The sequence below is a fragment of the Lates calcarifer genome, unplaced genomic scaffold (genome assembly GCF_001640805.2).
Source record: "Lates calcarifer isolate ASB-BC8 unplaced genomic scaffold, TLL_Latcal_v3 scaffold_71_151, whole genome shotgun sequence".
In the NCBI taxonomy this organism is placed as follows: domain Eukaryota; kingdom Metazoa; phylum Chordata; class Actinopteri; family Centropomidae; genus Lates; species Lates calcarifer.
In genome coordinates this window covers 1,658-28,889 of record NW_026118174.1, presented here as the reverse complement: position 1 = coordinate 28,889, position 27,232 = coordinate 1,658, and the positions used below count along the sequence as shown (strand labels likewise).

Below are 27,232 nucleotides of genomic sequence, written 5' to 3'. Positions count from 1 at the left end.
CAAAGAGAGTAAATAAATAAAGACAAAGAACAGAATGTTTCCCTTTCACCATCAGGAGCTCAGACCTGAAGATAAATAAAAACAACAGAAACATGTTGATAAAAATGATCAATAAATCAATAAATCAGACGACTGTAAACATTGATATTTAACGTTTTTAAAGTGACGCTCAGCTCGTCTCTCAGGTGAGAAGGCAGCGACGTGATTTGTTCAGAAAATGAACAGAAGCTCTGAAGAGGAAACGTCGACACTTTAACTGAACGACAGAGTCTGAGTTTGACACCGATGAAATCAGCTGCTCTGGATGTTTCAGCAGCTGATCTAACAGGATGTAAATCTCTCTGTGTGTGCTCAGACTCCATCACAGCCTCCGGCCGTCGACTTTTCTCTTTGAAGCCGCTGACTTCACTCTTCAAAGCTGAGAGGCCAAACAGAGGATTAATGCAGACGCCTTTTAAATGTAAATCCAGCGCAGAGAGCTGCAGGAAACTCCTCACTCTGACTCCTCGGTGTCAGGATACAGATCAAACTCTTTGATTTGTTCCTCGGGTTGTTCTGAACAACTGTTTTCTCTTACACTGAAACCTGTTCAGTCTGAACATTTGAGGCAGATCAATAAAACCCAGTGGGGATGATGAGGCTCAGAATTATTTACCAAGTGACATTTACACCGATCAACATTAAACCACTGACGGGTGAAGTGAATAACACTGATAATCTGGTTAGAATCCATGTTCTGCTGGGAAACCTCGGCTCCTTCATTCATTGGATTTTACTTTGACACCTAAACACTGTTGTTGACCCCCCCCCCCCCCCATGGCAACAGGGTCCCCCCAGCAGGAAGACAAACCCACTACACCACCAAGCCTGCTCAAAAATGTCTTGAGCAACAAGAGTCCAAGGTGTTGACCTGGACTCCAAACTCCCCAGATCCCAATCAGATCCAGCATCTGTGGGATGATCCAGAACAAGCCAGATCCATGGAGACCACCCACCCACACCACAGAGGACCCAAAGGATCCACAGGACAACCCCAGAGGTCAAGGGGGACCTACAGGTGGTTTTAATGTTCTGGCTGATCGGTGTATATCACACAATAATTCCTCAAAAATGATGAACTAATCATTAAACATGACCCAGTCCTGGATGAGCAGACCGGACGGGACTGAATGGATCGTCTGAATTTGACAAGAAGACTGGAGATTTTTACATAAATGTTTTATAACTAATGTTACATCAACATTTAAAACCTTTGTGAAGGAAACTTTAGGCATTTCAAAAGCCTGTCTGAAGAGAGCAACCTGACTCTGAATCAGTTTGTAAAGCAGCTGTCCATCATCCTCTGATCAACAAGTTCTTCATGAAACCTTAGTCTACCTGCTTCATCTGGACAAACCCTGCAGCTCTGTGACAATCATGTTCTTCGATTTCTTCTCTAAAAAACTCTGCTCGACTTGATGGACAGACCACAGACCTCTTCACACTCTACACCTCAGACTGTCCACACAACTCTGATGGGGAGTCCACATCTGAAACCTTTGATCCACCTCAAGTCCAACCTCCTCAGACTCAGCTGTCTGAGCCAAACTGTCTTCATCAGGTTGATATCAAAAATGAACCGGACAGAAAGTCAGCTCCATGGGTGGACTGAGACCTGGAGTAGTATACGGGAAAAAAAATATTTTCATTGACTGATTCACTGATTTTATTTCTTTGCACAAGTTTTCAGATGACTCTGTAGTTGTGGGGTGTCTCAGCAGTGGACTGGAGACCTGTGGACCTCTTTGCTGTGGGAGTAATCACCTGTTCCTGTCACCAAGACCAAGGAGATGGTGGTGGATTTCAGAAGAACCAGGACAACAACAAACCCTGTTTCTGTTCTTGGAGAGAAGGTGGACGGACAAGAATGTAAAGTCAACAGCTGACTGGACTGGAAGGCGAAGTTCCAGTCCCTGTTTAGGTGCAAAATGTTTCACTGCAGTCTGATGGGCTCTGACTGGTCCCTGAATGCATCAAATATTCAGACCTGCTTGTCTTTTTGTCTGGACGTCGGTCACACGCAGGATTAAACCAGCAACTGACATCCCCCACTCTTGTTTCAGTACCCGAATACCCCACGCTAATTTTAGTCCCTGAACACCACACACTTTAACACCAAAAACAAAAACCTGGATGTGAGGTCGTCTGCACCTCCTAAAAAATAACATACAACAACAACAACAACATACTTACAACACAGAAAATAAAACATGTAAACTAAAATCAGCCTGTTGTTTTAGGTTTGTACAAAATGTCCACAGAGACATGCTGTAAATGTTAGACGAGGTTTTCCCTTTGTTAATGAATGTTTGTGTTTTCCTCAGTAATCTTCCTGTGTTGTGGTAAAGAAAAATGCATCAAGCAGGAAGTTCTGTCCCTTTTGTCCAATCAACAAATAGCTTTTTAAAAATCCCAAATGTTCCCTGCAACAGCTCTGTGATCAGTGTTGTGAGTGGTGTTGCCGTGACAACGTGACCTCCTCGTGGATTGGCCGGTTCAGATGTCGCTCCAGAGGACGGCCCGCCTACTCTTGTCCACGCTGACGACGTATTCGCCGGACAGAGACCAGGACACGGCGCTGATGGACGAACTAAAGAGAGAGAGGGATTATTAAAGGAACAGTACAACATTTAGCATCTCATCATTCACAGAAAAAACTATTGTTATACCTGTGTTTGTCAGGGAGGCGGGTCTCCAGGTTGTTGGTCGAGGCGTTCCAGACGTAAACGGTTCCGTCTGCTGATCCAGCCGCCAGAAAACAACCGTCTGGACTGAAGAGAAAGAAACGTCCAAAAAAAAGTTATTAACTTTCTACACCACTAATGTGCTTATGTTTCTCTTCACTTCCTGCAGCTCCTTCACAATAAAAGCCCTCCAGCCAACAGAAATCTGCAGTTACTTTACTTCAATATATTCAATATATTAAGATTTACTGTGACAGGTCCCGGTCTGGTCTCTGTCACTGACAGGATTCACATGAATCCACAGGTAGACAGGTGAACACACCTGCCTGCCTTTCTGTTAATAGTCATATTAATAAATCAGGTCAAAAGATTTTGGCCTATTACAAAAAACAACATCTGAGTCTGAATTCAGGGAATGCTTGAGTCCGAGTCCAAGTCATGAGTCCTGCAAACCAGGACTTGAGTTGGTGAATTACAGTGAAACAGTGAAGCTGAATACAATACAACAAAGTTTCAAATAATAAATTCATATTTATTTGGTTTCAGTGGATCTCTGCTTATAAACTCAACAGCTGTATAATCACAGGTACAAACCACCTGTTCTGTGTCAGGGGTTCGAACCTGTGAGTTTGATCACGGTAATGTTCCAGCTGAGCAGAGTTAGAAGCCTCGTCGGTTCTGTGTAGAACCTGAGAGAGAACCCAGCAGGGAACGCAGACTGTGTGTGTGTTTGTGCAGAAACAGGTTGATGTATTTAATGTCTCTGTCACAGAGATGAACACACACACAGCATCCTGGTCCTGCTGTCGTCATGGAAACTGCAGAACATGAACCAGGCAGCATCTCTCTCTCTCTCTCTCTCTCCGTCCATCCTCCTCTATTTTTATCTCTCTGTTTTCTGCTGGAATGTTCTGATCATAAACTGAGACGATTAAATACACAGAAACTCTCTGCTCCTCTAGTCAGTTAGTGTTTAAATGAACATGAACCTGGACCACTAAACCAGATCACCTCAGTTTTTATCTCTGACAGACTCAGACTGTTCTTCTCAGAGTCTGACAACATTATGACAGGATTCCTACAGAGACAGAGCTTTTTATTAAAGAGGAAGATCCAGAAACATCTCTATATATCAGTACCAGACTCCATTGACAAAAACAGGGATTTAACCAGGAGCTGCTGGAATACCACTGCCTCCATCTGTTAGTGTGTGTGTGTTAAGAACTCACCTGATCACAGCCTTGGTGCTGTCGCTGCCACATTTAAACCCCTCAGCTCTGATGGAGACACAGACACAGTCAGTCCCTTCACCACAACAACCACAACAACAACAAAAAAAAAAAAAAAAAAAAAAAAAAAAAAAAAAAAAAAAAAACAAAAAAACAAACAACCACAACAAAACAACCAACAACCACAACAAACAACAAACCACACAACCACAACAACAACCACAACAACCACAACAACAAACCACAACAACAACCACAACAACAACAACAACAACCACAACAACAACCACAACAACCACAACAACAACAACCACAACCAACCACAACCACACAACAACAACAACAACAGCAACCACAACAACAACCACAACAACAACCACACCAACCACACACAACAAACAACAACAACCACAACAACCACAACAAAAACAACACACCAACCACAACAACAACAACCACAGCAACCACAACAACAACCACAACAACAACCACAACCACACCACCAACAACAACAACAACCACACAACCACAACAACAACCACACAACAACAACAACCACAACCACACACAACCACAACAACAACCACAACCACACCACAACAAAACAACCAACAACAAACAACAACCACACCAACCACAACAACAACCACACAACAACCACAACACAACCACAACAACAACCACAACAAAACAACACACAACCACAACAACCACAACAACAACAACCACAACAACAACCACACAACCACAACAACAACCACAACAACAACCAACAACCACAACCACAACAACAACCACAACCAACAACAACAACCACACAACAACCACAACAACAACAACACACAAACAACAACAACCAACAACCACAACAACAACCACAACAACAACAACCACACAACAACAACAACACACCACACCAACCACAACAACAACAACAACAACAACCACAACCACAACAACCACAACAACAACCACAACCACAACCACAACACAACCACAACACACACACAACACACAACAACAAACACAACACAACCACAACCACACCACCAACAACAACCACAACAACAACAAACAACAACCACAACAAACAACCACAACAACAACACAACCACAACACAACACACCAACCACAACAACAACCAACCACAACAAAAACAACCACCACCAACCACAACACAACAACCACACCAACCACAACAACAACCACAACCACAAACAAAACAACCACACCAACACAACAACAACAACCACAACACACCACAACCACAACAAAAAACACACCAACCACAACAACAACAACCACAACAACAACCACAACAACTACAACAACCACACAACCACAGCAACCACAACAACCACAACAACCACAACAACCACAGCAACCACAACAACAACCACAACAACCACAACAACAACAAACTTCATCAGACTCTTATGTTTTCTACCTGAAACACATGCGGTCGTTGCTCCGCCTCCTCAGGTCGACCAGCTGGAGGCAGTCGTCACGGCAGCAGCTGAGCAGCTGACGGTGGTCGGCGCTGAGGTCCAGCGAGGTGACTTTACCCTGAGCAGGAAGCTCCTGAACGCAGCTCACTGCCCTGAACGCAACACAACACTTCAATTAACTTTATTAACAACTTTATTCGTCTGATGAGTTTTTCATTCACAGAAAAGTTAATAAAGGTGTCTCAGGTTAATACCTGAACCTTCACCTATTAAACCACATAAAAATATCCAGAGCTTTCAGCTTAGATGTGAACTGACCAATCAACAGGCAGATGATGATGTCACCTGTTGATTTTATTGATTTTAGATCAGAATTTATGATCAAACCTCTGTAAATAAATAAAAAGCCTCATTAGGATGATATTATTCAACTCTGACCAATCACAGCCCAGTGAACGATGTCACTGTCCAATCAGGGGAAGGGAGGGTGGATGGTGGAGTGTGACTCTGACTCTGTGGAGATGGGGGGAGGTCGTGCTGTGGCTGAGCTGTTGCTAGGTAACAGAGGAAGACGAGGAGTCACCGTGGAGATGGAGGGAGGATGAATGAGAGGTGTCAGGTGGTTTAAATTAAAGCCGTCAGTCACAGAGACGACTCTACTGTTTCTACTGCTTCTACTGTTTCTACTGTTTCTACTGCTTCTACTGCTTCTTCTGAGACAGTAACCTGCAGTGGAGTCTGAATAGAAAACAGAGTCGACTGATGAGCTGTTTCTACTGTTCATGACTCTACTGAAAGAAACTGACAGAAGCTCGATGTCAGGCCTGATGATGAAGTGGTGAATGATAAACGTGGTGAAGGAAGTTCAGTTGGACAGAGTGAGTGAGTGAGTGAGTGATTAATGAAGTGGTGAAGCAGTGGAGTTAAATGTTGAAGTGGTGAAAGTGTATGAGTGAACATCAGTAAATGAATGTGTAGCAGAGAAATGACTGGGTGATGACAGGGTGAGGTGATGACAGGGTGAGGTGCTACCTGGTGTCCCAGACCCTGATCTTGGAGTCGAAGTGTCCACTGATGATACAGTTCTCAGAACAGACCAGGTCGCTGCAGTACGACGCCACTTCAACTACCTGCACACCTGCACACACAGGTCCACACCTCAGTGAACACTCACCAACCAGGTATTGATCAGGTATTGGTGATTGATCAGTGTGACTCACAGGCAGCTCTCTGCAGGTCCCACAGTCTGATGGTTCTGTCTGCACTTCCTGTCACCACCTGATGAGGTAAACTGCTGAACCGTGCTGCTGTGACCTTCCTGATGTGACCTGTCAGAGTCAGCTGAGACAGACAGGTGAGACAGGTGAGACACTGAGAGACAGGAGAGACACAGACAGGTTAGACACTGAGAGACAGGTGAGACAGGTGAGACAGGTGAGACACAGGACACAGGACCTTCCAGTCAGAAGAATAAGTCCAAAAGTAGTTGTTGTCAAAACTGACCTGTCTCTCAGTGAGACACAGACATGTGAGACAGGTGAGACACTGAGATCAATCAGAGAAGTCGTCATGGTTACCTTGGGAACAGAGTCGTCCAGTCGCCACAACAAAGCCGATTTATCGTAAGACGCCGCGAGGATCCTCAGACCCTGAAGACAAACAAATCAAACATCAGACTGGTCCTTTAATAACCAACACCTGAGGCGCAGGGTTTACTCACCGTGGGGTCGAACTCGATGCAGGTGATACCCTCGGTGCTGCCGTCCAGAGTCGCTCTGTGGGTCAGTGAGCCTGGTGACATCATCAGTGAGGTCACAACACCTCATCATTTAAATGGATACAGGTAATAAAGTGAGCAGAGGTGAGTTTACCTGCTCGGACCTCCCACAGTTTGATGACCCGGTCCGTTCCTCCGGTCGCCAACAGGTCTGAACTGGAACTGAACCGCACCGCGTTAATGCCCTGCTCATGGGCGTCCTGAGAAAGAGACAGACAGGTGACACAGGTGAGATACAGACAGGTGAGACAGGTGTGAATCCTTCAACTCCCTCCTCATAAAAAAACATGATTTGAACAGTTTGCCTGCCTCATCCTTCACATCATGTTTCCTGTCTCACACCTGTGAACCCTGAACAGGTGTGTGTGTTCTTCACCTGGATACAGGTGAGTCCTCGTGGTCGAGAATCATCGAATCAACGGAAACAAACAACCTGGAATCAGTATCAGCTGCTTCATCCTCGACTTAATACTGATGTAAAAACACAAGAGGAACTTTGAACCACACAGTTCTGAGAGGTTCAGGTTCTCAGAGGAACCGGGTCAAAGGTCATGAGGTTCCAGGTTCCAGCTGAGGAGGAGACTGAGGGAACATGGAGGTGACGTAAAAACACGACCTGCTGCTGCTTTACACAGAGGCATGATGGGTAATGAGAGGGAGACAGAGGAGGTCTTTGTCAAACACAGAGGAACACTGTCTCTTCACATCCTGCAGTTCTCATCTCCACCACAGGGGGCGACAGACGTTTCCTGAACTAACAGAGATCAGTGTGTTTTACCAGGACGTGCAGGGCTCTGGCCGGGACTCTGGCTGACAGACAGATTCCAACAGGACACGTCAGGTCCTCCTCCAGGCTGCAGACCGAGTGGCCACGCCTCTTCCTGCTGACATCACACACACAGGTAGACACGTTATTTTTAAAGTCACGTGTCTAAACACTGAAATAAAAACGGGACGTGAAGACTCACTCAAACAGCTCTCTGATGGAGGAGAGGATCCTCGGGGACGTGGCCGACGCCGATCTGAAAACAAGAAAACAGAAAACTAAACTGGTGACCAAACATTCCCGAGTTCACTGACCTGAGTTTAAATAATGAGTCTGGTCGGACCTGAAGAGTCTGGTGTGTCTCTGCTCTGTGGACTCCTGGTCCTGGTTCTCGTTCTTTGGGGACGTGGATCTGGAGGTCGGAGCGCTGGAGGAGCTGAGAGTCAAACAGCCAGAGATTAAACGACCACAGTAAGAGCCCAGACCTGTAAACATGAACCAACTTCACACTGAACCAACAAATCATGTACTGAAACACCAGGTGCATCATACCTGTCTATGGTGACCTTTGACCTGGCAGCCGTCTGTAGCTCCTTCTGCAGGTTCGCTTCACGAGCTCTGATGGAAACAAAGAAATGAGACGTTAACGTCACAACACGAGAACAACTTTCAGGTGTGATGAACAGGTGTGTTCAGGTGTGTTCAGGTACCTGGACCTGCGCTCGTTGCGGCTGTTCATGCGGGCGGCAGCCTGCTGTTTCAGGTGGATCATGTCCTCCACCAGGTGTCCTCCTCTGACCTTCTCCTCCCTGAGTCTTGTCTCCGCCCCCCTCTGTCGCTCCAGCAGGGCGTCGTACTCCGTCTTCAGCACCCCGTTCTTCCCCTGAACCCGCTCCACCCGCTCCTGCAGCTCCCGATGGGAATCAAACGCACCCGCCAGCCGACACTCCTCCTCCGCCAGCCTGAGAAACCAGAGACTGTGAGGTGACAGGTGACAGGTGAGCTGACAGGTGAGCAGGTTCAGGTATGTGACTCACCTGGCATGCTGCTCCTCCAGAACACATTCCTTGATCTTGATCTGCTGCTGCAGCTCCACCACCTGATAGGCCAGCTACAACACAACAGAAGAAGAGAGAGGAGGACTGAGAGGAGTTTGTGACATCACATGATGCAGTGATGATGTCACCAGGTGTGACTCAGGTGCTGGTGTTAGTGTCTCTCACCTCTCCTGTAGTTTTCTTCAGCTGGCTGTTCTGGTGGAGCAGAGCGGAGATGGAGCTGCTGCTGTCAGGGGAGGGACGCCTCGATACACAAAACAAACACACCCGACAGCATCATCACATGTTCACACCGACTCTGAACTGTGTGTGTGTGTGTATGTACAGGTGAGTTACCTGAGGGAGCAGCTCAGGATTCCTTTGGCCAGACTTGTTTTCTCCAGCAGCTGAGTGTCTGCAAACAAAACAGGAAACAGAATCAGTGGAGTCAGAAACTGATCCAGGTCCAGACCAAGATCCAGACCAAGATCCAGACCAAGATCCAGACCAAGATCCTGGTCCTTGTCCACGCCCTGGTCCTGGTCCTGGTTTCTACCTGTGCTGACCCTTGGCTAACATTAGCTACAGCTCTAAGTGATGAAAATTAAAGTAAAAATAACTGGTGTCCATTCACAGCCACAGAGAGAACCTTGCACCAAACTCCATTCAAAATCAGACGATTTTAAGATTCCTGCCTGGTTTCTCATCTTTTAATCTAAAGTCTCTTTAATTTTTGCAGAACAGGGAAATAAAATTGGTTCTCTGAGGGTTTGTGGTTCTGTGATGATCCACCAGCATCACGTTCTCTGACACCATCAGTATCAGAGCAGATGATGAAGCAGCAGCAGCAGACCTGTGATTGGTCGTCACATATGAGTCACCTCTCAGAGGAAGTGGAACAAACATGAGGTTTATTTTCTGACCATTTCCTGTCCAAGAACGGCAACAAAATAAAGGAACTTGTTTACTGTGAACAGATGCTAAAGTCAGAACGTTCATCTGAAAACTAAAGCTGGAGTTACAGTCGATCCAAGTTTCACTGTGTTTTAACAGGTGTGTAATCAGGTAGGGCGTCTCTCAACCAAACTCCATTCAAAAAATACAGTTTTTCACTGGACGGTGATTTCAGTGTTGAACTTGATCTCAGCCTTGTGAACAAAAACTATAAAATAAAAGAGTTTTTGAACAGAGTTTGGTTCAGAGACCTGGTTATGAGTCCAATGGAATAAAGTAGAATAAGGTCTACTGCAGACAGGACTCCTGTACAGTAGGATTTATAGACTTGAGCCAAACTTCAGAGCAGCTGAATCTCAGGCTTGTGATTAGAAATTATAAACTAAAATGACATTTTTTAATGACCTTTGGTTTTAACAACAACAACAACTTTACAGGAGCTTCCTGAGATATGTTTGGAAAATATCACATATAAACTAAACCCAGCTCATCTGGATTTAGTTAATTTTCATAGTTTGCAACAGTCCTAATGTAAATACAACTTTCTGGACTTGAGTCTTTAACAGATTATAAACCAGGCAGAATGTCTCTGAACCAAACTCTATTCACAAAACCTCTGCTTTTTTGTTATCTTAAAACTGAGCCTTGATTTCTGTTTATTCAATTTGGCTCAACTTAAACTGAAGAACTCGTTTTTCTAGGTGTGACACCAGGTAGCATCTGTCTGAACCAAACTCCATTTAAATATCTGTTTTCTGCATATAGTATATAGTAGTTTACATATCTACTTCTTAACAGCATTAACTGTGTCTTTTATTGTATTTTGCAACTCAGGATGTTTCTCAACCAAACTCCACTAAGAAAATATCACTTTATTGTTTTGACTTGGTGAAAAGGTGAAAAGTGAAACAAAAACCTCATCTCCAATCACCAACAGCTGTTAAATAATGTGAGGCTTTTTTAAATGGAGTTTGGCTCATTGAAAAATACTTTACAGGAGCCCGATAAACTTCGTTTTTGTTATTAACTCTTTTACCAGGTATGTAACCAGGAAGAATTTCTCTGCACCAAACTCCATTCAAAAAATCTCGGTTTTTAGCAGCCGTTGTAACTTCACAGCTGACACCTAATGATAACTCAGTCTCACCCCTGTTGAACAGGCTGATTTTTAAATGGAGTTTGGTTCAGAAAACTGAACGTTCCGGGACCTCTGTCTGTAAATCTGGACCACACTGGGCGTCAACTAAACCCGGTCCAGCTGCAGCTCAGATAAAACTTGTGGGTCTTACAGAAGCGGATCAGGTCCTGGAACATGGCGTGCTGGCTCAGGTCTCGGTGCTTCAGCTGCCGGACGATGTGTCTCTTCCAGGTCTCCGCCGACCTGCCGGATCCCCCCGGAGGCAGGACCGGGCCTCTCGGGTCTGACCCTCCGGCTGAATCTGTCGTGATTCTCCGGGAGGTGACAGCGGCCATGATGCCCCGCAGCCCCGGCCGCTTCACGCCGAGTCCACGCCGACAGACGCTCCCAGCCCGGCCTGATGTTACAGACGGCTCTGGGTCGAGGATCTGGCTCCTCGAACCGCCGCCATGTCAGAGTCTCCTCACTCCTGATGTTGTTGTTGTTTGTTTTCTGAGGTTTGTTTGTTTGTTGTTTTACTTTCTTCTCCTCTGATTCGTCACTCTGACGGGGGCGGGGCGGAGGCTGGTGGCTCGTGCTGCCAGCTGCCGGGTGTCTCAGCCAACCTCCGCCCGCTCGCGCGTTTCCTGATCTGACTTAAGGAGGAAAAAACAAACGCACCCCACGGGACACCTGGAAACGTCATTAAAACTAACTTTCTGTGTTTTTTTGGTTTGTTTTAGACTGAAAAATAACGATTTTTTGTTTTGTTTCAGTTTGTGTGTCAGTTCGGTGTAACTGATACAATAATTTAAATCAAAATAAAATCAAAAAAATAAATCCTAAAACTTAAGTTAAATATTTATCATATCTCCATATTAATTAATTAGTCATTGAAAAAAAATCACACATTTAAAATAATTGCTGGCATTTTGTGATAACAAAGTTTATGGAAAACCATTTCCAACAAAATAAAATTACTTTTCAAAATTGAAGATATGATTTATTTCAATTATATTTTTCATTTTGTTATACTTTGTGATATTTGATATATCTTATAAAACATCATGTTGTTTTATTGTTTTATCCTGACATTTTCAAGACATCAAAAAAAATGTTAAACAATAAATTTAAGTATATTTTCTATATTTTTTTCCAGAAGCAAAAGCCACTGAAATTTTATATTTGTTTTACATTAAATTATTTCATGAGTTTTCTCTTTTTGTTTTTAGTTAGCCGTATTTTTTTGTGTGTAGGTTTTGTGAATATTTGGTGAGTCACTTTTTAAGTGTTGGTTGTTAATCATATGATCTTTGACCGATGCCTCAGTGTTGAAGAGTTCCTATGTTGTTTTCTCTTCTTCTCTGTTCAGCTAAAAATGAAAACAAATTAAGCCTGAAATAAAAAACAGTAAATTCTGAAACATTAAACATTTATTAAGAAACATAAAACTACAGTTTATGTACAAACAGTGATCGTGAGTTAAAACACAAATAAAATGTAAGGTGCTTTAAATTTAATACTGATGTTTAGAAAATCTGTCAGTCGTTGATGAATGAGCAGCAGCAGTCTGTCACTCAGGCTGAGGTCAAAGTCAGTTTTGTCCTCTTTCAGCCTCCGTACCATCTGGTCTTGGATCAGATTCGGTTCAGTTTGTTCTGGGTCATCTGAACCAGCATCTCAGAGTATTTCTCCAGCAGTGAAATCGTCCCGTCATCCTCCAGGTGACCAGAGGGGGCGCCGCTGCTCTGTCCGTCTTTCTGCAGGACTACCTGCATCTCAGAGTAAACAAAATCAAACGCCTCCTGCAGGACGGACGACATCTGAAGACGCCGCTCTGCAACGCCGGGCGACACACCGAGCTACAAGAGGGAGAAATAAAAACAACAGATAAAAAAATCTGACTGAAAGTACAAAGTCATAATGTTACGATAATGAGGGTGAAATAATTTGAAAAGAAAATCATAATATTTTGAGATATTTGTAAAGTTCTGAAAAAACATCGCAAAATTACAAGAAAAATCTAAATACACTAAGAAAAGTCAGAATATTTAAAGAAACAAAAAAACTGAGATTTCCAGAGGGAAGTCTTGAAAATAAAATAGAAATATTTTGAGCATAGAATCAAAATATATTGACATAAAATCATAAATTGTGAAGAAAAAGCAAAATTTTATTTATATATATATATATATATATATAAAATAAAATGTAACATTTGAGAAATCATTGAAAACATTTCAAATATTATAATATTTCCTTAAAATATTACATTTTAAGGAAAAAAATTAAAGAGAATGTTTTTATATTAGGAGAGAAAATGAGTTTTAGTTACAGTCAGTTACAGTTACAGTTACAGTCAGTACTGAACCTGTTGGTAGAGGTGTATGGCTCGTCTCGCCGTCTGTCTCAGCTCGTTGGCGACCTGCTGACACTGCTGCAGGCTGCACGACTCCTCGACATCACCTGATCCTGAAACAACAAACAGCCTGATGATTCACTCTAAACACAGGTGGAGTCTGACCACAGGGTGGCGCTGCAGGAGACTTACAATGTTACCGACTATGAGATAGACAGGAAGTTACCTGTCTGAGGCGGGACAGGGCAGGAGGAAGATGTGGGTGAATCAGATGAAGATGAATCGGCTCCGACAGTTTGTTCAGAAACATCATCTGTCGACACTGACGACAGTAAATATTAAAACAGAATTTATGAATTTATTCAGCATAAAGTTTTAATATTTTGAGAAAAAAGGAAATTTTAAAGAAAATAACACCTTTCGAGTTTTGGATAAAAGTTCTTAAAGACCTGTCTTACCTCCATCAGTCTGGATTCTGGTCTCAGCTCCTTTGACTCCACCCCCCTGCCCGGAGGCAGTGGTGATGTCAGAGACAATGGCAGATGTGATGATGTCAGAAATAGTGATGTCACAGGTGGTGGGCGTGGCTGTGGGTGTGATGGAGGGGGCGGGGCTCAAGATTAGTGTTTGGTTTTGATTCGTTGGCGTTGCCTCTGAGCTGCTGACGCTCCACCTCTCGACTCCACCCTGTGACGTCACTTCAGTGGGTGTGGCCAACACCTGAGGGCTCGCCACAGGTACAGGATGCTGAGACTCCTGAGACGACACAGCGACACTGACGACGAGAAACATGAAAACAGCATGAAACAGGAAGTTAAACAGTAGTAGGCCTTTTTTGTACAAATACTACATTTTATAAAAAATATTACAACTTTTTTTGTAAAAATATTAACTTTCACATTTTTTGTTCAGTATTGAAAATTTTGTTCAAACTATTTTGACTTTATATTTTGAATGTAGTGATTTTTGAATAAAACATGTGAACCTACTGAGACTTCAGTCTTCAGTATCAGGATTTTTAAAATATTACTACTTCATTATAAAAATATTCTTATGTCAAAATACTGCAGCTGTATTTTCAAATGATTAACATTTCCTAACATAAAGTTTTGTCTCCAAATTTTTACATTATTTTCTAAATATTTGTTAATATTTTTTAATAAAAATATATAAATAAAAACTGGGACCAGATGTTACCTTGTGGTCTGGTCTTGATGGGGGTCAGGTTTGGGGCTGTGTGGGTCCAGACCTGCAGACAGTAGGGAAGCAGGAGGCTGGGGGTCTGAGGAGGAAAAGTTTTCCTTCTCCTCCTGGGTGGAGATGGTGGAGGAGGTGGGGGGGTCCTGGCTGACTTTGGCCCTGGAGCTGGCTGTGGTTCCTAAGTATCCAAGCCGTGGCGCCCCCTGCTGGACTCCAGACATCAGGCTGCTGTTGTGGGCCATCAGAGTCCTGGAGGTGACGTCTGATTGGTCAAAGAAGAGGAGGATCAGAAACTGAACACTCAGGTGAGTGAGCTTTACCCAGATTGATCCGACTGTGACCTGGTGGTCAAAGGTCACCTGAGCTCTGCTCAAATGGGATTATCAATCACAGATTAATCATCAATTAATGTGATCAGATTGACGACACAGAAACAGCTTTGTTCAGGGTTCCCACTCTTTTGTATGACAAACAGCGATCAAACCATCTGCTAATGTGTTTGTTTTAAAAGATGCTAACGTTAGCTCGGCTTGTTTTCAAGCAGAGGGAACATTTAAGCCATTTCACAAAATGATCAGAGGAATAACTGTGCTCCATCTTTTTCTAAAAACATTACATTTATCTTCATATTTTTTCTTTAACGTTGCACATTTTTTCTGCTCTGAGTCTGTTTTTAATACAAACGTATTCAAACACGTTCAAGAAAAAAGCCAGGATGGACTTCAGTGTTGAACAAATTAAAAACCGCTGGAAAGCTTCTGGTAGCCTTGTAGTTGATTCTAAGCCAAAGGAAAGCAGGAGAATTACCAGATTTTTTAAAAATGTTTTATCTTATTTTCCATGACTGGAAGATTGGTCCAGGTTTTCCAGGTCTTCCAGGAGATGTGGGAACCCTGTTGTTGTAATCATCATCATCCCCCCAAACCGTAACCCAATCACTGATCGATTACTTCAGTGATTTTTCCTGTGAAAACTGAAGACGTCACTCTGACGGAGAGACTGACAGTTTACAGACATATGATTCATCGTTTGATCACAGTAATCAATAGATTAACTGATGATATATGCTGGTAGTTCATTACAGCGTTTAAATGTAACCCCAGTCCTCGTTTATGTTCTGGATTTTCCACCAACATCCCTCCATGATATTCAAGGATTTCCAGGACCAGCAGGAACCCAGACTCTGCTGGTCTGAGATTGACCCTGAGGAGCTGAATTTAATCACCAACGTCAACACCAGGTGAGTTTTACCCAGAGAACGACACCAAACACCTGAGTGTCCACACACACACAAACAGACCTCCCAGCGTCTCTCTGCACTGGACGACCACCACAGTGTGTCGGCGGCGGCGTGTTGGGCGGTGAAGGGGCTGATGGGATATCATACAGGAAGCTCTTCTATGGACGACGGACCGGCTGCTTCTCACTGTGGTCACACACACACACACACACACACACACTCCTGTCTCTGCTGTTTATCATTTTAAAGCAGTGATTTAAAGGAACAGTCCAACATTTAGGACTGGTGGAGTCCCTCAGGGAAGCGTCCCGGAGCCACTGAACTTCCCATTATACATTAGTATTGGAGTACTGCAGTTACTGTACTGTGTTGGTGGTGCATTGTTCTGTTACTCTGTACACATGTGACTCTGTACTACGGATGGATTTTCAATGAATCATTATTTTTTATACTGAAAATGGCCGACAGCAGAAAACAGACTGCTACAGGAAGTGTGAACGATGAGTCCTCTGATGTGTTGACTCTGTGCTCGACTCAGAACTTTGTCAGTCGACTCAGGATGAAACAAACTGAACTGAAACCAAACGTTTTGTTTAACAGGCCTGAGGTGAGTGTGTGGAAACCACAGAGAAAGTTTGTGAGAGTTTCAGAGGAATCTGATGCTGCAGGTTTAGAAGATCAGTCTGAACATTATCTGATCTGAACAAGTCTGAACTGTTTCCTGCTGAGTCACAAACTGAAGCAGAAGTTGAACCAGTCCTGCTGCTCAGACCAGTTTCAGACTTTAAACCTCCAACTTCACAGCTGACTGGACAGTTTATTACAGAGCTGAGGTGATTAGATAATCAACTGATTAATCAATCATGAGATGATTTGGTTTATGAATGATTAACTTTTGAGACCAAACATCGTTTTCATCTGGTTGATCACTGTTGACCAGTCTGAACAGTTTCTGTTTTTATGGTGAAACTTGACACAGCAAACTGTGTTGTTGTCTTTAAGTTCATGCAGCCGTTTGGAAAAAGTCTGAGATTAATGTTCTTCTATTTGTAGAAACTCAAACATTGACAATAATAAGTAATATTACTCTTCCTACCAGTCATGGCAGAGGACGCCATGTTTGTAGTTCTTCTGACATCAAGTTTGGTAAATCAGGTGTTTGAAATCCGACCTGTTCATGCATTAAAATCATTTGGAGCTTGTAATTTCCTACTTTCCAACGTGCCGTGAACGCACCACAATCACACCTGCTGGACGTGCCGACTTCCTGTTTACAGCTGCGTTTAAATTAGTTCTGCTCGTCCACACAGAGGAAACGTCTGTGACTCACCTCCGACAGCGCTGCTGTTTTCTCTCTGAGTCGACTCTGATCCCACGTCGACGCTCGACTCCAGGTTCACCTGGAAACAAAGATTTAACCACAGCTTTCAGGTGTGTCTCAGGTGTGTCTCAGGTGTTACTCAGGTGAAGTTTCAGGTGTGTCTCAGGTGTGTCTCAGGTGTCTTCATACCACCGTGTTGCTGACGTTGCTCTCCTCTGAGATCCTGGTTGGGATGGAGACCAGAGGCGGAGCTCGACTCGGCCACGCCCTGAAGACACGGCAGAAAACAAACAGTCATCGCCATGACAACAACGACCAGACAAACTCTGACCTATAACCTCCCTCCAGGTCAAAGGTCGCGGCCTCGGCTCCGGGCACCGACCTGATTCTGTCCTGGAAGCGGGACAGGAAGCGGGTGGAGATGCTGAGTCGAGGGTTCAGGAAGTGTTTCTCCTCCGGAGGCTGCAGGTTCCTCAGGTCAGTGTCGAACTTCTCTGAAAGGTCAAAGGTCACAAACAGCAGATTATTTTAATTACCAATTAACCTGTCGATACCTTCTAAATGAATCAGTTTCAAACCACTGATTGATTATCAAAATGATTACTGATTAACGCTTTGATCAAATGATCGATCACTGCAGCTTTAAGAGAGAAAAAAGACGGATAGTAAAAGTAGTAGCTGTTGGATGATTATTATTATTATTATTGTCAAAATATCCAGGACTGTCCTGAGTTTCTGCTCAGTAACATTCAGGTGGTCGGTCCAGACATCACTGACACACAGGATGAGGAGGAAGAAGATGATGAAGATGGTGTCAGTCGTACCTTCGCTCAGACTGGAGGCCAGAGTATCAAAGTGGTTCTTCAGAGAGTTTCTGTCGTCGTCATCCTCCAGACCCAGACTGCCCACAGAGCTGCCCTGACTCAGAGAGTCTGTGTCTGAGGAGAGAGGACAGTTCATCTCTACCAGACTCCACTGAGAAAAACAGGAAGTTTACAGAGCAGAACAGAGGAGCTGCTGGAATACCACTGCCTCCATCTTTGTGTTACTGTGTGGTACTTTTACTGCAGTAAAGTATCTGATTACTTCTTCCTCCACTGAAAGTCACACAGTAACACAGACACACTAACAGATGGAGGCAGTGGTATTCCAGCAGCTCCTGGTTAAATCCCTGTTTTTCTCTATGGAGTCTGGTAGTGATATAGAGCTGTTTCAGGTTAAAGTAAAAGCGTTAAGAGACGTCTCATATTGATCTGAGGTCTGACCGGTGTCGTGCTGCTGCTCCAGACTTCCTGCAGACCCCTCTGAACAGGCCGAGTCTGGACTCAGCTGAGTGCTCCACACTGGCTCCACCCCCTGACCTCTGACCTCCAGCTGGGTCAGAGAGCGCCGAGGGTCGGTCACGGCTTCGACGTCAAACTCCCTGAGGAGGAAAGACGGAGAGGAGGCGGTTACTCCTCCGCTCTGATCCTGTGTGTGGACCAGCTGGTACCTGAACTGCCTCACCTGTCGGAGGTGGTGTTGGGGTTGGGGTAGAGGATGAAGGTGCTCCTGTCCTCACCTGTCGTCTGCAGCACCTGAACATCACACACAGTCATTTCCTCTGTGCAGTGCATTATGGGAGAACAGAACCCAACTCTCTGCACGCTCACCTCCTCCTCTTCCTCCTCCTCCTCCTCTCCCAGCAGACTCTCCAGACTCTGAGGGTGGAAGTCCTCCTCCCCCTCCTCCCCCTCCTCCCCCTCCTCCTCCTCCTTCTCCTCCTCCTGACTCTTGGTGGGACTCGGGGAGAAGTTGGAGCAGATGGTCAGAGGGTTCAGCTGCTCCGTCCACCGACTCCGCACCTGACGAGGCTCGGCGTCTGATTGGACGGCAGAGGAGGCTCCGCCCTGACCCTGCTGAACACATGAAACACGGGAAAATCAATCTATAGACTGATTGATTATCTGTGAATGGATCAGCATTATAACTGCTCAGTGAGCATGAGACTGACCAGTTTTCTGAACCACATGGGCAGTTTCCCGTTGGTCTGAAGCAGCTGAGCACCTGAAACACAAACACACGTCACTAACTTTGACTCTTGTTCGCCCCCTGGTGGCATAATGAGTTACAGTTATTAAACCAATGAAGAACAACACTCAGTACAGACCGCTGACTGCAAACGAAGATGGCCGACGTGCCTCCTCCTCAGATATTTTGGCTTAATTTTTGTACAGTGGGAGGAAGTGGAGACATGTCGGCCATCTTTGTTCGCAGTCACTGGTCTGTACTCTGCCAAAGATTGTTTATGAGGCGGCAGACGCTCCACTCTGTAACAACAGAGTGAGATGTCTCTATCTGATCACTGAGTCACATCAGTTTCAGATCAATGATTAAAGCCGATCAATTTCATAGATTTGAATTTGAAAAAAAACAAAGTCAAATATTTGCTGCTTCTCTTTGTCACACATCACTGGTGACGGAGTATTCTGGGGTTTTTGGATGATTTACTGATGAAATGAAACAATAATCAGCAGATAAATCAATACTGAAGTGAACTCACTGTGAGCAGAGTCCAGTCTGGCTGGAGTCCCGAGGTCAGCTTCCTCCTCCTCCTCCTCCATCTGCTGCAGCTGAGAGGAGGGAACAGTGATGAAGGTCTCTCTCCTGAAACAACAACAGGTTTGATCAGAGTTATCCAGATTAAATTATCTCGTTAACTCTCAGACTCCGTCTCACTCACCTGATGTTCTGTTTACGGCCGCAGCTTTCAGGTGCAACTTTAGGTCTGAGACCCCGCCTCTTCCTCATGGTGGCGGTCATCTGAGAGTCCAACCTCCACACAAACACACAGCTACACAAAAACAACACAACAGTCAGTTTACCTGTCGACAGTTTACCTGTCAGCTGATGTCAGCAGTTTACCTGTCTCCAGAGACTGTGATCAGGTGTCTGCAGTCCTGACTGAACCTCATACAGGTGACAATCTCTGAGGAGACAAAGACAGACAGGTAAGACATCACCTGAGGAAGTGTTTCACCTGATCATTTAATCAGGTCCCTTCAGGTGGATTTACTCACCTGAATGTCCGAACAGGGTGGCGACACACTCCCCTGACTCGTAGTCAAAGATGGTGATGTTTTTATCAGAGCAGCTGGTGGCGAAGAAACTCCCGGACGGGTCCATCTGAACCTGGAGACGACACCGAATATCAGCCAATCACATCACTGCATCAGACTACTTCCTGACTCCGGCCTAACTCCAACACTTCCACCATCGTCATTTAATAATCCAAACCAGCAGCTCAGGGTTAAATATGATCTCATCTTTTGAATTCAGTTTTCTCACTGTGTAACTTCTAGTTTTTGTAATGATCCATGTTAATATCATTAATAACTTTGGTTTTGGTCGGGATCACTGTGTCAGTAAAATATCTTTAAAATATCTTAGAGATGGGACGTTGTGTTTCGGCTTCAAAGTTTGCAACACAGCACCAAAGCCCTGGTTCTCAACGACTGAATTCAGACGCATTCGGTTCGATGTTTCCAGAGGTGGGCGGAAGCTTTGACGTCGCTTGCTCGATGCTCCTCTGGTTGGCACCAGGTACAATACTCAGCCTGAGCTACAGTTATATCAGAGTAACTGAGTCTGATCATGTGACGAGTGGAGGATCTGATGTCAAACATGTCAGATTTAAACCCGACGTCGAGAGAGAACTCGAGAACATTGAAGATCAGAGTCGGAGCTCTGCAGACGGTTTGACTGTTCAGAGGAAGGTTTGTGTTTTTAGTAGAAATGTATTTTATGAGTAAAATCATTTCCTGTGACAAGATTTTTAGCAATAAAGTTTTACTATAACCATAAAACTGGAGCAGATTTAACTTGAGCTGCTTTGAACTTATTTGAGTTCGAGAGTTTGTGACAGGTTATAAAAACCTGATCAGACCTTTGTTAAGCATTATGAACTGCTCGAGGATTTTCCAGGTTTTATGAGGCTAATCTGTAATTTACTGGAAACTGTAGAAGGAAATATTTTCAGGGACAGATGTGAACCTTGTGGATGGATTTACCTTCAGCAGAGCTCCTTCATCACTGGACGATCCCTTCAAACATTTCTTCAACTTCCCAGTTTCCACGTTGTAAACCCTGAAAACACAAACACTCAGATTCAGCCGTTCGTTCAGACGTCAGACTCAGGTGTTCCAGGTGTTCCAGGTGTTCCAGATCCTCTTTACCGGACATTTCGGTCCTGACAGGCGATGGCGACGTGTGTCCTCGACGAGTCCAGGTCCATGTCGTACAGCGTCGTCTTCTCCACCACGTGATGGCTCCTGGAGAACGACAAACCGTCCGCCGTCTGGACCGCGACACACGGGACGACAACACGAGTCAGACGCAGGGAATCATGGGATACAGAGAGAGTTTGATGGATGTCAGTGTGTGTTCTGACCTGCTCAGCTGCCTGGAAGTAGATGCTCTTGTCGGCTCCACAGCTCACCATCCGCACCTCCGGGCTCTCACCTGAACACAGGTAACAGGTAAACAACAAGTTGATTCATGATCCGAGTCCTTAAACACAGAGTCTGATCCACAGCAGGCCGCACATTGACCCTGTGTTCACCAGCTTTACCTGTGACCTGTGTTACCTGTGAACTTGACGGCAGTGATGGAGGCGGAGTGGTCGTTCAGAGTCTGTTCCAGGCTGTAGTTCCTCTCCAGGTTGAAGACGTGGATTAGTCGATCCCTGCTGGCCGACGCCAACAGCCTCACACCTGAAACGACAACAAAAATGAAGCTGACGACTCAAAGGAAGTCGGCTGTGTCTGATCAGCCAAAACCACCTGAGGTCTTACCTGTGGATGTGGGCGAAAACTCCAGACACAACACCTCCGAGTCGTGAGCCTCGATCTTCACCAACTCGTCCAGAAACTCCAAACCAAAGATACTGAACACAGAGAGAGAGACAAGTCAGCTGACCCGCCTCAAACACCTGTCACCTGTCACAGTGTGTTAGTGTCTCACCGCAGGTTTCCACAGCGGTCTCCAGCTGCCAGGTGTTGTCCATCAGGACTGATACCCAGCACCCTTATCCCAGCCTTCCCATCAGCCCCTGCTGCCTCCCCCCTCTCCCCCTCAGCCTGCAGGTGCTGCGTGTTCTCCCCCACGTACAGGATCCTCAACAGGTCCTGGAAAAGAGACGACAAGACAAAACGGACGGTCTATAAAGTCCCTGCTGTTTGGTCCTGAACCAGGTGTTTGGTCCTGGACCAGGTGTTTGGTCCTGGACCAGGTGTTGTTCTTACGTTGCTGTAGAGGTTCCTGTGGCCGGTGGGGGGGTCGGTGTGCCACAGTCTGATGGTGTTGTCAGATGAACAGGTGAGGAAGGAGGACAGAGGCAGACAGGCCTGAGACACGTCGGACAGCTCCGGGTACACCTGAGGAGGAAACAAACACCTGAACCAGGTACGTCTGAGGAGATAATGAAGTACACCTGGTACACTTTAGAACTGGGAACATTCCTGTTAATATTCCAGTACTACCACAAATACCTGGTAGTAGCAGTATCTGTGGCACTCCAGGCAGTACCTGTGATAGTATTTGTGGTACTCCTGGAGTATTTATGGCAGTACTTGTGGTAGTATTTGTGGTACTCCTGGAGTATTTATGGCAGTACTTGTGGTAGTATTTGTGGTACTCCTGGAGTATTTATGGCAGTACTTGTGGTAGTATTTGTGGTACTCCTGGAGTATTTATGGCAGTACTTGTGGTAGTATTTGTGGTACTCCTGGAGTATTTATGGCAGTACTTGTGGTAGTATTTGCAGTAGTATCTGTGTTGCTGCACTGACCTCGACGCTCCACACACAGCTGCTGTGGTACAGGGCCGAGTACAGTTTCCCCACGTTCCTCACGTCTCTGACGTCCCACACGTAAACACTGTGGTCGTTGTAAACACAGGTGAGGTGTTTGGCGGCGGGGTCAAAGGTCAGAGCCAGCGTGTCGGGGGTACTGAGCTCCTGGACTGGCAGGTAACAGGCTGCAGACAGAGGAAACAGAGGGTCTACCTGAGTATGGGTGCAGTGTTGACAGAGTATCTGTGCGGTTGTTTGCAGTATTCGTACCCGTGCTGTACGCTCTGGGTGAGGTCGACGCCCAGGCGGTGCGGCCGGTGCAGCGTGGTGATGTACTGCAGGTTGGACGGACTGAACACTCTGATCAGACCGTCGGCACAGCCGCAGAAGATGAAGTCCTCGCTGACCGCCAGGCAGCTCGCCGACGACGTCTGTCGACAACAACAAACAGCGATCGTAAAGTTTCCGTGAAATAAACCGTACAGGTGAGTTTTTTCGTACAGGTGAGTCCTCTCTGACCTTCAGGTTGACCCAGGCCTCCAGCTGTCGGCTGCTGTTGAACAGACACAGCAGGCCGGAGCTGGTGATGCAGTAGGTGCTGGACGCCATGAGGCCACGCCCACACGCCACTCCACTGAACACACTGTTCTTGTGGTCGCCTAGCAACCCCGAGCGACCAATCAGAGGCACCGTGCTGTTCACCTGGGGACGGGAGAAAATAAACAACACAAATGGCTGCTCAGACTTTAAACTCGTGAAGGCTGGGCTGTGATTGGCTGAGCAGAGGAGCAGCGGTCAGGTCGGTACCCGTCGTTCTTTGGATGCGTCCAGGTACCAGAACTTGACGTGTCGGTTTCCCGCGGTGACGAAATAGCTGCTGTCCTGAGAGAACGAGACGGCGAAAACTCTGCTGGACACTTTGTTGGAGGCGATGATCGAACCTTTCTGCTCCAAACACAAAGAGACAATATTATTTTAATGTTGCAGTAATGTCTCCAGAAACATCACAATATATCACTACCAGACTCCATTAACAAAAACAGGAATTTTACACAGCAGAACACAGGAGCTGCTGGAATACCACTGCCTCCATTTTTGTGTTACTGTGTGGTACTTTTACTGCAGTAAAGTATCTGATTACTTCTTCCACCACTGAAAGTCACACAGTAACACAGACACACTAACAGATGGAGGCAGTGGTATTCCAGCAGCTGCTGGTTAAATCCCTGTTTTTGTCAATGGAGTCTGGTGCTGATATATCATGATGTTTGCGGTTAAAAAGGAGCTGTTGTGGTGTCACAGCTGAACACAGTGTGTCGTTGTGTGTGTCCTCACCCTCCAGTCCCACACACTGACAGTCATGTCGTGTTGGTATCCCACGGAGACGATGTAGCAGCTGTTGGTGGAGAATGCCACGCAGGAAACGCCGTATTTATGAGACTGAACCTCGGCCACCTGACCTCCGCCCACCTCCCACACCCGCACACAGGGCATGTGACCGCTCTGAAACACACACACACACAGTAAAATAAACCTGGCTTAAGCCTGAGAATCAGTCAGGTGTTGACACAGTAACAGGTGTGTGAATCTCTGCTCTTACCTCACCAGTGACCAGGTATTTTCCATCATGAGAGAAAGCCAGAGCACTGAACGGTTTCCTGACACACAAACACAGACACACACCATCACAGCTTCAACAGATTCTCCAGCATCTGATCACTTCTTAAACACATGTTTAATTCCTGACACTAGGGGGCTCCCAGTCAAAACTGTTATAATGACGTGGTGAACAAGTGTGGGATCATGGGAGTTGTCGTCAGCTTCTCCTGATTCAGGAGGTTTTTATCAGGAGCTGGATTCTCCTCAGAGATCTCCTCCTCTCCAAAACAAACAGAGCAGCTGATTCGAACCAGGAAAACTCTGAATAAAACTGTTTCAAGTTAAAAATCAGAGTTTCTCTGATGCAGTTTGGTGAAGCTAACGTTAGCTTAGCTTGTTTCTCAGATAACTCCAGACATCTGACGACTGAAATCCTTCATCTGGTTAAAATATAAAGTTAAAACTCTTAAAAATGAAACTTAAAACTGGATAAAAGGTTAAGGTTGAAGGTCACACAGTGAGGAGCTGACACAGGTAAACAAACACACAGGTGATTAAAATCTCTGGAAGCGGGGTCAGGTTCAGGTGAGGTCTACCTGGACGTGTTGATGATGTGACTCTGTTTGTTCTTCTTCGGGTGAAGCAGCACGACGACACACCTGAAGCACAGACACAGAAAATCAAAAACTGACAGAAATGCATGCTGGGAAAACACTGGGTGAGCCAGAGGAGGTGGGGCTTACCCGCCGGATAGGCGATGAGTCCAGAGTTGGGGTCAGAGGTCAAACCGCTGCTGCTGACCGTGCTGATGCCCAGGACTTTCTCCAGAGTCACCTGGAACGACACACACACCAAACTCCATTCAAAAAACTCACAGTTTAACAAACACCGTCTCAGTCTGAAGAACCACAGAACAACACTCTTTACATCTAAAAAACCTTGGATACTTTTCATTCATCAGGACTCAGGTCCTTTAAACCAGCTCCAGGTCTCCTCAGTTCACCTGCTCACAGCTTCTCAGGTTCAGTCTGTCTCTACCTGTGACCTGTGATGATGAAGGGATTTCTTTATGACTGAGGAACACCTGGGAGCTGCAGAGACCAGGACCAGGAGGGCTGACAGGAGTCCTGCTGCAGACTGATCCTGTTTCTGTCTGAAGGAATAAACTTTAAACCGCACAGAAATATTCACATCTCCATGACGACAGGTGGTCACCTGCCCCCACCTGTAGTCCTGTTCACTTCACTGTGACCTCTGACCTCTGCTGTGTGGTTTAGATCAACTGTTCCTGGATCAGCTGTTGTGGCCTGCTCCTTCTCTTTGTATCTAAACTTTAGCTTGTTGTTGTGAAAACGGTTAAAAAACCGTAAAGTCGCGGAGCCTCACTCGTTTCTAATCGTTTATTTTAGACCAGGAACCCGTTATAAAGCCGGGTTTTCGCTCATTATGTTGTTTTATATTAGTTAATCCGGAGACTTTAAAACTCAGTAAAACTCCCGGAGCTAACGAACTGTGATGCTAACAGTTAGCTCCGTTAGCTGCGGACCGTACCCGGCTGCTGGAGCTCCTCTTCAGCCCGCTCTGCCGGCTCTTCCTCCCCGCTGGTTGTTTCCTCTTCGCGGCGTCCGCTCCCTCCGCCATGACACCCGCTTCACTTCGCCTGCGATAAAAAGTTATCCAGGGACAGATAGCCCGTGACTCCGGGGGGGTGGTAACCGCCTAAACACCGCGATGCTGGTCCATAAAACCCCGCTGATCGGTTTATTAAAAACTCTCCGCCGCTGATAATGATGGAGGACTTAGCTTAGCTTCATGCTAACTGTCACTGAGGAAACCTGATACTTCTCTCTGCGGCGGGACTCCGGTTCAAATGGAGCCCCGCCCACTACCCAACAACCAACCAATGGGCGACTGAGATCCCGCCTCCAGCCTCTGATACAACCAATGGACAGCCGAGGTTTGCAGAAACTCCGCCTCCTCTCTACCAACCAACCAATCAACATCACTATTTTGGAAACACAAACGCGATAGAAAAATAATACAACATTTATATGTATATAAAATAATAATAAAAGAAGGTTTAATTTAAAATAGGACACAGAATAAAACCTGAGGATGTAGGGATGTAATTACGACACATTCAAAAATAGAAAGACAAAAAAATAAATAATAAATAAATAAAAACAATAATAACAATTACTATTATGATCATTACTAAATATTTGCAGGAGTTTTTATAATTCACCAGGTTTTATTTATGCTCTTATAATTATCAGGTTCCAAACAGGAAATCTCACTGAGAGAGTTTATGTCCAATGATCCAAAGTATTTCCATTTTATACACGTTTAAACTACGCAGCTGTAACGCTGATGTAAAGTGCAATGTCAAACGTCAGTTTGTCCTCATTTACTTGGTAAAGAAATGTGAGGAAACAGCTCCACCTACAGGCCACACACAGACACTGCACAGGAAGTCTATCATCACTGTTTGGCACCAATACACCAAGACTGATTATATGTGTGAACAGACTGAGCTCAGAAAATGAAGTGAAAACACTGCATGGATCTTAGTTTCATTAAAACAGCTCCTGTAATATAGATTCATATAATCTGTGGGGTTAATTTAGCTTC

The 27,232-nt window shown here is 45.2% G+C and overlaps 2 protein-coding genes across 3 annotated transcripts; both read right to left on the bottom strand.

Moving 5' to 3' along the window:
* Positions 1-2,450: 2,450 nt before the first annotated feature.
* LOC108884012 (protein Atg16l2-like) lies at positions 2,451-11,764 on the bottom strand. 2 transcript variants are annotated; one of them, XM_018677620.2, is made up of 18 exons: positions 11,225-11,764; positions 9,339-9,396; positions 9,168-9,246; positions 8,982-9,055; positions 8,655-8,906; positions 8,497-8,562; positions 8,288-8,380; positions 8,147-8,200; positions 7,957-8,059; positions 7,273-7,378; positions 7,122-7,192; positions 6,979-7,050; positions 6,622-6,742; positions 6,434-6,539; positions 5,401-5,553; positions 3,953-4,000; positions 2,709-2,810; positions 2,451-2,629 (listed from the first exon to the last, which is right to left on the bottom strand). In XM_018677620.2, exons 1-18 carry the CDS (start codon positions 11,406-11,408, stop codon positions 2,536-2,538), a joined length of 1,836 nt encoding a protein of 611 aa, XP_018533136.1. In that variant the 5' UTR covers positions 11,409-11,764; the 3' UTR covers positions 2,451-2,535. The 2 variants fall into 2 exon arrangements, with proteins under 2 accessions (XP_018533136.1, XP_018533135.1); XM_018677619.2 differs by having other exon boundaries at positions 7,957-8,062; positions 11,225-11,763.
* A 703-nt stretch (positions 11,765-12,467) lies between these two features.
* LOC108884011 (mitogen-activated protein kinase-binding protein 1-like) lies at positions 12,468-26,277 on the bottom strand. Its single transcript, XM_018677618.1, is given in 35 exon segments — positions 12,468-12,914; positions 13,424-13,524; positions 13,638-13,733; positions 13,870-14,186; positions 14,609-14,873; positions 15,912-16,037; positions 17,182-17,251; positions 17,362-17,440; positions 17,555-17,666; positions 17,997-18,110; positions 18,438-18,595; positions 18,679-18,749; positions 18,825-19,070; positions 19,166-19,218; positions 19,715-19,818; positions 19,895-20,005; positions 20,077-20,140; positions 20,232-20,343; positions 21,222-21,297; positions 21,387-21,508; positions 21,602-21,672; positions 21,798-21,923; positions 22,005-22,096; positions 22,174-22,337; positions 22,455-22,586; positions 23,000-23,155; positions 23,157-23,187; positions 23,273-23,433; positions 23,522-23,704; positions 23,810-23,947; positions 24,338-24,505; positions 24,603-24,660; positions 25,198-25,260; positions 25,341-25,435; positions 26,153-26,277. Coding segments are annotated over 35 exon segments (4,350 nt in total). The 5' UTR covers positions 26,243-26,277; the 3' UTR covers positions 12,468-12,689.
* Positions 26,278-27,232: the final 955 nt, after the last annotated feature.